This window comes from Sphaeramia orbicularis, chromosome 17 (assembly GCF_902148855.1).
Source record: "Sphaeramia orbicularis chromosome 17, fSphaOr1.1, whole genome shotgun sequence".
Taxonomy (NCBI): domain Eukaryota; kingdom Metazoa; phylum Chordata; class Actinopteri; order Kurtiformes; family Apogonidae; genus Sphaeramia; species Sphaeramia orbicularis.
The window spans coordinates 15,991,441-16,001,852 of record NC_043973.1 but is presented as its reverse complement, the minus strand read 5'-3'; the positions used below and the strand labels follow the sequence as shown (position 1 = coordinate 16,001,852).

Genomic DNA, 10,412 nt, shown 5'->3' with positions numbered 1-10,412 from the left:
ATGCTCTAAACCAGGGGTGTCAAACATGCAGCCCGGGGGCCACAACCGGCCCACCAAAGGGTCCAATCCGGCCCGTGGGACGAATTACTGAAATAAAAAAAACTACACTGATGATATTAACAATCAAGGATGTCAAAATAAATTTAGTTCAATTCCATGTAAAGTGGGTCAGACCAGTAAAATACTATCATAATAAACTATAAGTAATGAAAACCACATATTTTTCTTTGTTTTAGTGTAAAAAAAAGTTAAATTACACAAACATGTTAACATTTACAAACTAGCTTTTTACAAAAAATGTGAAAAACCTGAACAAATATGAACAACCTGAAATGTCTTATGAGATTTAAGAGTAACTGTACCAATATTCTGTCTGTTATTAAATGTTTTGTGCATTTGTAGATCCACTGAGATCTGTGCGTTGTAATGAACATGTAAAAATGAGAAGCTGAGGCCAAATAATGGCATAAATTGTTAAAATTGCACTTTTTTTCTTAATAAATTTCATTTTGGTCATGGTTTGTTCATGTTTTTCCACATTTTTTTAAAGTATAGTTTGTAGATGTAAAAATTTTAATAATATAATCTTACTTTTTTCACTGTAAAACATAGAAATTAGACACAGAAATTTTGGAATTGATATTATTTATGTATTATTATGTTATTATTTTAATGAGCTGGCCTACTACAGGTCATATTGGGCTTTATGTGGCCCCTGAACTAACATGAGTTTGACACCCCTGCTCTAAACATTTAGAAGCAACACATAAATTGAAGTTCATCTTCACAAATGAGCAGACAAATGAACAAAAGTGTCATGGAGCACATAAACAATGGACCTCTGACTGACAACATTTAACACTTAGCCAATTAGAAAAAAAAAAAGGTTAATTTATAAATTTAATCAACACTGCTTCTGCAACGACGTAGAAGACCGTACAGTCTGGAAGGAAGCACATGGTGTCGAATACAAAATGAACACAAATGCATATGTCTGTGTCTTTTCTGAACAAACTAACAGGAAGCAGGCCTGCCTGTGACCGAAACGTAGGGAATTCGTAACAAAATAAATAATTCAAATCAACCTAAAAACAAAAATATACTCATTTATATTCTACAATCCAAGATTTCACCGATAACAGAAGAACGAGAGAAATCTGCAGCAACAGGACGTCGGAAAAGGGACGCAGCTCCATGTCGTCCGGTTCAACTCTGTTTGACCAGGATGAGACACGTCACCGTATGTCTGAGCTGATGAAGTGATGAAGATAGTACCATGACATGAACCAGGAAGAACGTTAGAAGAGGAGACATAAGGGTGGACGAGTAAGAACGCAGAGGGACGAGGTGGATTTAACGTTTTGGGCTCACCTGCCAGAGCTGGTAAAGTTTATAAGGACTTAAAATAACTGAAATGATCAAAAAAGTGTCTTTTATTGGCTTATAATAGTTTCCTACTTTTACTCAATATACTGTTTTTTTCATTATGGAGAATTTTTCATTTTCACATAATTTTAAAATGAATACATTTTCTCTAAGTTTCAGGAAGACATAGTCACACAACCCCCCCTCAAAATATACGTATATAATGATAGACAATTTTATGACCATTATTCTGACCATATCTGTGCAAAAAATGTTGGAGTTAGACCTTAGAATAACCCCCAAGAAGCTTGAAAAAAACCCCACTGGGGACAAACAGGCATCCACAGCATCTTGGGGGAAAAAATCTTTTAGTTTTAATGCTTTTCACATTGATTTTGCTTTAATTTGGATTTGGTGCTTCACCTAAGGCTTATAATGATAGGAAAAGTGCCACATCAAGAAATCACAGGAAAAGACATGAGCACAGTCATGTTTATGGGCAGTTATAGCTCAATAAGGAAACCTAATAATATATAATAAATCCTATTACATTTTTTTTACTTGATTAATTTGCTTTACTCGTGTCTTATATCAGCGTTAAAGCATTTCATCATTTTGTGCTAGAAACACCAAATTATTGATCAATTTTCTTGAGTACTAATCAATATTTTTCCTGAAAAAAACAAAAAACAAAAAAACAAACACATTAGTTGATCACTGTATATCAGGGGTGTCAAACTGATTTAGGTCTGGGGCCATATTTAGCCCAATTTGATCTCAAGCGGGCCAGACCAGTCAAATAATGACTTAATAACCTAAAAATAATGACAAATCCAACTTTTTCTTTTATGTTTTAGTCCAAAAAAACCCAAACAATTAAATTATGAAATTATTTACATTTTACAAAAGAGGTGAATAACCTGAAAAAACAGAAATTTCATTTGAAAAATTTGTGCAATTTTAACAATATTATGCCTCGACTTATTATTGATACATGTACATTACACACAATGTTTCATAAATATTTGGTAACAGGCAGAATATTGTTACAATTTTGGAGTTTGGAACTAAAATTTGAACAATTTCTACAATATTCCATCTCTTATTATTAACACAACTACAGATCACAGTGGATCCATAAATGCACGATACATTTAGTAAAAGGCGAAATACTGTTCAAATTGCACATTTTGGGGTGTTCATCTTTGTTTTTTATTAATGTATTTATTTGCATTTTATTGTGAAAGAATAGTTTTGTAAATGTAAATATTTTCAGTGTCATGTTATTTTTTTCACTTAAATTTTTTAACATAATTTTTCACAAAGAAAATGTGTAGTTGTCATTACTTATGGGTTACTGTGCTGTTATTTTTACTATAGATCACATTGGTCTGTATGTGGAACCTGAACCTAAAGGACTTGGACAACCTTGACTGTTCAGGTTAATTTTTGCACTTTCATCCCACGGGTCGGAATGGAACCTTTGGTAGCCCAGATTTGGCCCCTGGGCCGCATGTTTGACACCTGTGCTGTATATAATATAAAACCCTAAAACGTGGCAGGTGACCCTCGCTATATCCTACTGTCAGTGGTTTGGCAGGTGTTAGTTTTGGACCCTAGACATTAAAAAAGTGAGGGAATGAATAAATAGCAGATGCGCGGGGTGGGAGGGGGAAGGGGAGGGGTGTTGCTGCAGCTCGGTAGAAAGCACAGTAAAAATCTTTGATATTTACACTGAGGAAAGTGAATACATTCAGGCAGCAAAAGGAGAGGAGGACCACCTCTCCTTTGTACGAGGTACGTTTGGCACTGCTAATACTCAGCCCAACCCTGCAAGCGTCTCCGTTTCAGTCCTTTTTCACTCCTCTCCGTCCTCGTCCGGTTAGTCCATAAGTCGGACTAAATCCTCACATCTGTACGGTAACATGTCACTCCTGCTCTCTCTATTCATTCATGTGATGCTCGGGGGTACAAAGTGGTAAACGTCAAACTGAATGTACGGGGCCGGCGGAGCTTTGCTGTGTCTGTCTTTGATGAGACAGAGAGCAGGCAGACCCAGTCCTCCCCACGCCCACGCCCCCCCCTGCTTTAATCAGCAGGAGTCTTTGGTTCTGAAGGCACATGTGAGTGCATCTCTACACAGAAACCCTCCTTTAGCTTTTTCTTTTTTTTTTAAAATAATCTCTTTTGATATAAAAACCCCGGCAGTGCGAAGGCCACCCGAGGGGTTCTTCCTCCCCCTACTTGATCCATTTCCCAGCATCCTGTTTTGTAGTCCTTTGGGAAAGGCAGAAGGAGACTGTCGGTGTGTGTAAACTCAGATTCCGTTGGTCAGGTCTGTGATGACATTGGCTTTCACCAGTTTGCGCAGGAACTCCTTCTCCTTAGATATGTTATGTGTCCATGACTGTGGAAAAAGAGAAAATGAGTTTAATCTACTACATGTAATGAGATAGCCGTGTGATCAGCTGCACTTCCATCAATATTTTTATGCATTAAAAAGTTGATGAACTCAGGTAAGTGAAAACATCAAGACTGCTTTCCTTAACCCTTTCATGCATGAATTATGAGAACCTTCATCAAGATTTTTTTCCTGAGTGTTTTTATTCCTTTTTAGGCATGAAAAACACAATGTGATTGAATTTTTTTTTTTTTTTAATGAACCTATTTTTCAGGAAGTTACAAAAATGTCCACTTAGCTGGACACCATGTGTTTAATTTTTGAAGTAAAGAAACATGCATTTACTGTCATACTGTGTGAAAACCATGAAATTAATGTTTTTTTTAATGTTGCTAATCTGATGTTTTCTCACGTTTTAACATACTATATTAGTAGTTATTACGCACTCAAATAATATGCAAAAAACAACAAAACACAACAACTTCTTGTTTTAAAAAAATGTTAATTACAGTCTAATAAAAATTAGCAATTGATTTACACTAAAATCTGTTGCTACAGATCAGGTTTCTCAAAAACTGCAAAGTTACAGTAACAGTATGAATTGCAGTCTATTATGGGATGGTGCGTAAGTATCCACTGTGTTGGTTGATATGCAACTAAAACAAAATCCATGAATACACAAGAGAAAAGCTGTAGAATAACTGTCATCTGCAGTGACCACTATGCATGAAAGGGTTAAAAAAAAAAAGTAAGAGTTAATATTTTTTACAGGAGAAAGAAACATGAATAAGTTCAGACTTCAGGGTTCGTACACATTTTTCAAGGTCAATTTTCCAGTACAGCACCTTATCGCTGGGGTAAAATATATATCTACAGGAATATTTATACTCAGGATTATTTTTTTCACTTTTTATCACAGTGATGTACATTGTATTATGCTATAAACATCAAAAAATTATGTTTCACAATGGCAAACATTTTAGATACTGAAGGACAACACAAATTTCTCCTTGAACCTTAAAGGTGCTGGAGACTTTTGTGACCGATTTTTCATCAGCTCTGTAAAACCTCAGTCATATCCTAAGTATCACGAATCCGTAAGTCTTTCTGTGATTACTCACCTGAATCTCTTGCATTATGGTGAACAATTTCGAAATGTCATCCATCATAAATAAACTGTGTTTACATTCAGATCCAGTAGGTCACTTGGGCATCTTTGGAATTGTATTGCTAAATGCATTGTGGGAAATGCTGGTTTGCGCCTCTGTCTGGCAGTGGCAGCTGCTACAGACGACGTGGAAACGGCAGGAGCTCCCTTCCTTCTATGCATATTCCTCCAGCCGTTTCTGCGTTTCAGCTGTTTCCGTGTCGTGTTTCATCCATATAATATATGCTCACGCTGCTGCTGTCACCGTCAGACGGCGGCGTGAGCCTTCGCTTCCCACAATGCACGTCAAAATTCTGAGGATGTCCGAGTTAACTCCCGACTCTGTAAACACACATTTTGTTTATGGTGGATGGCACTTCGAAATTGTTCACCGTAACGCAAGAGATTCAGGTGAGTAATGACAGAAAGACTTACAGATTTGTGATACTTAGGCTATGACTGAGGTTTTACAGATTTGATGAAAAATTGGTCACGAAAGTCTCCAGCACCTTTAATTTGGACAAATGTACTAATTATTGCCAAAAATGGACAACTATCCTAAAAGATGAGACACCCCAATAGGACAATACCTTATTGTTCCCCTGAAAAATTCACATATATCTCAACATCTGTGTGTTTCATTATCAACATGTCTAAGTGTGCACTCCTGGAAACTGTGCACAAATGTCTATGAAAATAGTGGAAGGATAATCATGTCAGTAGGTGTATGTGTATCCATGGGGATACCAGTATGTAGTCGTCTGTGTGCAACAACAATCTGTACATATGCTTGTATTTGTAGACTTGTAGGTGGATGTATGTCCTTAAATACATGTAATAGCAGGGCTCGTGACTGCGACTGAATTACGGTCGCATGCGCCTGAGAATTTCGGTAGTGTGACTGTTTTTGAGATTACAATCGCACGGTGCGCCAATAAAAAAATGAGCGAAAATTAATACGTGCGCCTAGAATAATGGCTGCAGAAGTAACTCGTCAGCTGAAAATAAACAAGCTCCACGCCTCGCTGACTGAAGCGGAAAATCTAGTCCCCGCCCCCTCGCATGCGCATCTCTGCGGATGGTCCAACACTGCATGACTTCGATGCACTGCCAGCGGTCAGGAAGTACCTACACTCTGGCACCAGGTCAAGGAGGCCTGACTTCAGGCGTCGTGGTGCAGACCACAGTGACTAAGGGGCACCAGGTCAAGGAGACCTGACTTCAGGCGTGGTGTAGACCACAGTGACTAAGGGCCTTTAGGCCATGAAATAAAAAAGTTGGTTGTTGCAAATAATGGTGTGATTCGTCTTTCTTCTCCAAGAACCAACTAAAGTATATACCACACATTGACAATTGTTTTGCACCTGTGTCAATGTAAGCTTTTTCTTTCATACTCTATTCAAATACTTTATTCTAGGTTGTTAACATTGCTTAAATACATATAGGAATATTACTTGGTATGGCCAAGAGTTTTGCTTGTTCTCCAAATTTTTTATATAATAGTGGTGCGCCTAGATTTTAGCCTGTGCTCCTAACTTTTTAGGGTTAGGAGCACAGTGCTCCTAGGTCAAAAAGTTAATTTTGAGCCCTGAATAGCAAAATGTATGAAACTCCTTGAATACATTGAATACAATGTGATGTCACAGAGGAACCGTTTGGCACATGTGGACATGATCTGATGCAACATGAGAATACATCTGAAATGGACTGAAACAGGACAATACCATAGCTAACTCAACCCTCTTCTGATGGAGGAATATTGTGACTCATTGACCTGCTTTGTTACCATTGTACTTTAAGTTTTGATGCTGTCCCACCTGTGGTTGTTGACGCTCTTCTTATGTCTTTGCATTTTCAATTTATTGTCTGTTTGTTAAAAAATTTTAAATCTGTCAAAAATAAAGTATTAAAAAAAAAAAAAAAAAAAGAACAAGTTTTATCCAAAAAAAAAAAAAAAAGGGAGGCCATTTGGTGTTCTTCAGGCACACCCACATGGAGACAAAGATTAAAATAAAAATGTACCTGAGTCGACCTGAGAGCACCTGGTAATTTTCTTTTTTGACAATAAGTTTTATTTTTCTAAATGTATAACCTCTATGTAAGTAGCTTTGGCTTAGGATCTAACCTGGTAGAGTTAATATAATAAATAAATAAATAAATAAATAAATAAATAAAAAAAATCACAGAGTTATAATTGTGTGCACTTTCAAGCACTTTAACTAAAATTCAATTCACTTTTCAGACCTTGAAAACACAACATAGAAATTCAAACATTTTCAAGGATTTCAAGCACCCGTACAAACCCTGTGACAATTTCACCTGTTTTTTCCCATCAACAAAAAACACTGACGGTCTTAGCAACAATTAGTTTTCATAAAGCAACAAAAGGCTCCACTTGTTCTCTGTTAATTACAGCTTTGTGTAATGTAGTCTGTAACACCACCTTCTGACAACAACACAGAGCTGAATTTATTCACTCAAAAACTGATGATGAATAGGTCCCTGATTCATCATTGAATTTTATGCAATATTTAAAATGTTTGCTGGACAGAGCTAAAATCTGTCCAAACTAAAACCAAAAAAGGTCATAAAAACAGTTTGAAACATAAACACAAAGGGTTTGTTTCCCAGATATGGTTTTAACTCAGTTCTAGACTAAAACCTATTTCCAGAGAAGATTTTGATTGTTTCTTTTAGTCTCAGACTGAACCTAATCCATGTCTGGGAAAGTGGATGAACATGGACAAAAACAACTTTCACTTGCTGCACATGAGTGAATCCCACATCCAGTAAGTACTTAAAAAGGAGAAGACCACGCATACTTTCTTACTTTGTGATGTGATTGCACGTTTAACAGCAATTGCATCAACAATAGCACTTTGAGTCCTGTAAAATGGACTTGAATTTCATGTATGTATCAGATTTGAGAGTTTTTGGTTTCTAATGTTAGTTTATTTGATCAGAGTGCAAATGTCAATTTCAAACTCTTCAGCATTTGAGACTTTATGAAGATTAAATCTAAACAGTTTGTCTGATTTGTCTGAATTTCACACCAACTGAACTGGAGTTACCTGAAGATCACCCATATTGACCCACTGGACAAATACGGTTTTATACAATGGCTAAAATGTGCTTAGAGGTCTTATTTATGTCTTTGTGCATAAGAAATCAATATAAGTGAATCCCCAAAGGAACTTTGTGTTGGTAAATGCAAGTTATGCAAATTTACAGGATTTCAGTTCTGTTGCCACATGTTGATGGTCATATGAACTATGTTTTCAGCTCAAAAATGTCCAATTTCATCACAATTAATGCTGTATTTTCATGTCACAAATGGCCAAGTTATATTTTAACTGAATTTACATGAAAAACAAATATTCTATTCTTTTAGATTCCCCAATTTTTTCTTACAAGATTATATACTACATATCACGTTTTATTTTTACAGGTTGCAATCTGGAGTATGGTGCTGATCCATCCTGCTTATGTTACGCCAATACATACATTAAGAATGTCACACGTCACTTTTTAAGTCAACAGTTTTCTAATAATAAGCATTTTTATAAAGAAATAACAATTCTATATTATTTACTCTTTAGTATGATGATAAACTATACAATAAATAATTCTGATCCTAGTTTTTGCACAGGGATCATTTGTGGAAACGGTGACATGGCTGCTGAGCATCAGTATGATGGGATCTGTAACAACCATGTCAGATCCGTCCACTGCCACATTTTGTGTTTTTGTGTCAGCTGTTATTGTTTTAGATCCACAATACTAACATTTATGAATAATAGGAGAATTACCAATAGTAAGTATATAAGTTTATTACTAATAAAGTACTGGTACTGACCAGATCATCATGGGTAATGTCACGTCCGTCCACCAGCAAAAGTTTTCACATACACGTGCTATTCAAAATCCAATATTTCAGAAAATATAGCTTCCACTGTCAAATAATATCAGTAGTCTGTGCACAAATGTATTAGCATTATTTCAACACAGTTGTATGCATTTCTTACAACTTTTTTTTTTGACAAAAATGGCCACTCATTTGACCCCTTAAGTAAATTTTAGCTGACAAGAACACTTAAATGCTCTGTGACCGACACACATGTCCGAATGCATGTGTGGGTTTCACTATATTCATGCAGTGCAGATCCAGTATATGTACAAAGCCACACTGGGCCAGTTTTCCTCCCTGCTGTGCTATGAGGATTGAGTCCAGTGGGCCGACATGTAACCAGATCCGGCGGTTCCTGTGTGGTGCTTTGGGATGCAGAGACGAACAGAGAGCAAATAAAGGGTGGGGGAGAGTCACACGGGGGGAATAAGAGGACAAAAAAGCACCGAGCTAGGTTGGGTCCTGCAGCTGCCTCTGGTCGATCCTTCTGGTTTAAGACTATCTGAGGCCTGTCTGGGTCGGACCTCCTTTTCGATGGGTCACGCGGAACAATAAGCTACAGTTTTATCAGAGATTATCATGAGGAGGAACTGAGCCTCAACGTTTAGAGTCCCACTGAAATCACAACTGAAATGTTTATAACCCACAGTTGAAAAGTCAAAGTGATATTCACTTCTGTTTTTTTTTTAATTTTTATTATTATTACTGTGGGGGTTTCTACATATTTTCCACTTAAAAAATTCCATTACTTGTGGTTGGTGTTGGTGTTACATTGGGTGGCGCCAAATATATGAGTGTTTGGAGAGGAAGTTGTGACATGCGTATGGATTACATTAACTGCCTCCTCCGTGTTGGAAATGTTGAACAATTTTACACAAAGACTGCACCTAGCTTTGTTTTCCTATTCACAATCCTGAACCAACCAGGCTTTATATCTGGGATTGTCAAGACAACCCCCCAGAAAAACTTTCATTTACCCACTGTGGCCGTGCAGTCCACGCTTGTCACACTCCTACGCAGGTGTAAAGACTTATAAGACAGCAAATTTCTTGTCTTACTTCTGATGTCATTGAGTTTGCTCTACTCTCTCACAATGTGATTAACACTTTGATTTTACCTGCTGCCTCCTACAAATAACATAAAAACTCTGCTTATACCTTGGATCAAATTACGCTTTTGAAATAATGGATTTTATATATGAGAAAACAGAACTCCGTTATGATTTCTACACTTACACAGATTCGATAATGACTACAATCTCATTCCGTATTTGAACATACTCTGTGAGGAAAATAACTTAAAAAAGGCCTTTGTATATTTAATGTCAAAGCCTATCAGTGTGGGGAGATGAAGAAGCAGTTAGTAGATACAAGACTTCACAGCTGGATGCTGATATTTACAGCTTATTTTTATTTATAATGTGCTACTTTATGATTAGCTAAGGAGCAACAAACTGACGCTATCAGTGTCGGTTCATTTGTTTTAACTACTCTCTTTGCCAGGCCACTCTGAAAAAGATTTTGATTTCCATTAGGATTTCACTTGGTTACATAAAGGATATATAATAATGCACTTTAATCACTGCATATACT

At 36.7% G+C, this 10,412-nt stretch overlaps 1 protein-coding gene across 3 annotated transcripts in view; it reads right to left on the bottom strand.

Annotated features, from left to right (window-relative positions):
- Window positions 1-1,764: 1,764 nt before the first annotated feature.
- st3gal3b (ST3 beta-galactoside alpha-2,3-sialyltransferase 3b) overlaps window positions 1,765-10,412 on the bottom strand; it is a 59,932-nt gene continuing 51,284 nt past the window's right edge. For all 3 annotated transcript variants that reach the window (XM_030160474.1, XM_030160472.1, XM_030160473.1), the window contains 2 exons: window positions 2,890-3,772; window positions 1,765-2,082 (listed from right to left, as the gene is read on the bottom strand). In XM_030160474.1, coding sequence (XP_030016334.1) covers window positions 3,683-3,772 — 90 coding nt within the window. In that variant the 3' untranslated portion in view covers window positions 1,765-2,082; window positions 2,890-3,682. The remainder of the gene's footprint in view (window positions 2,083-2,889; window positions 3,773-10,412) is intronic.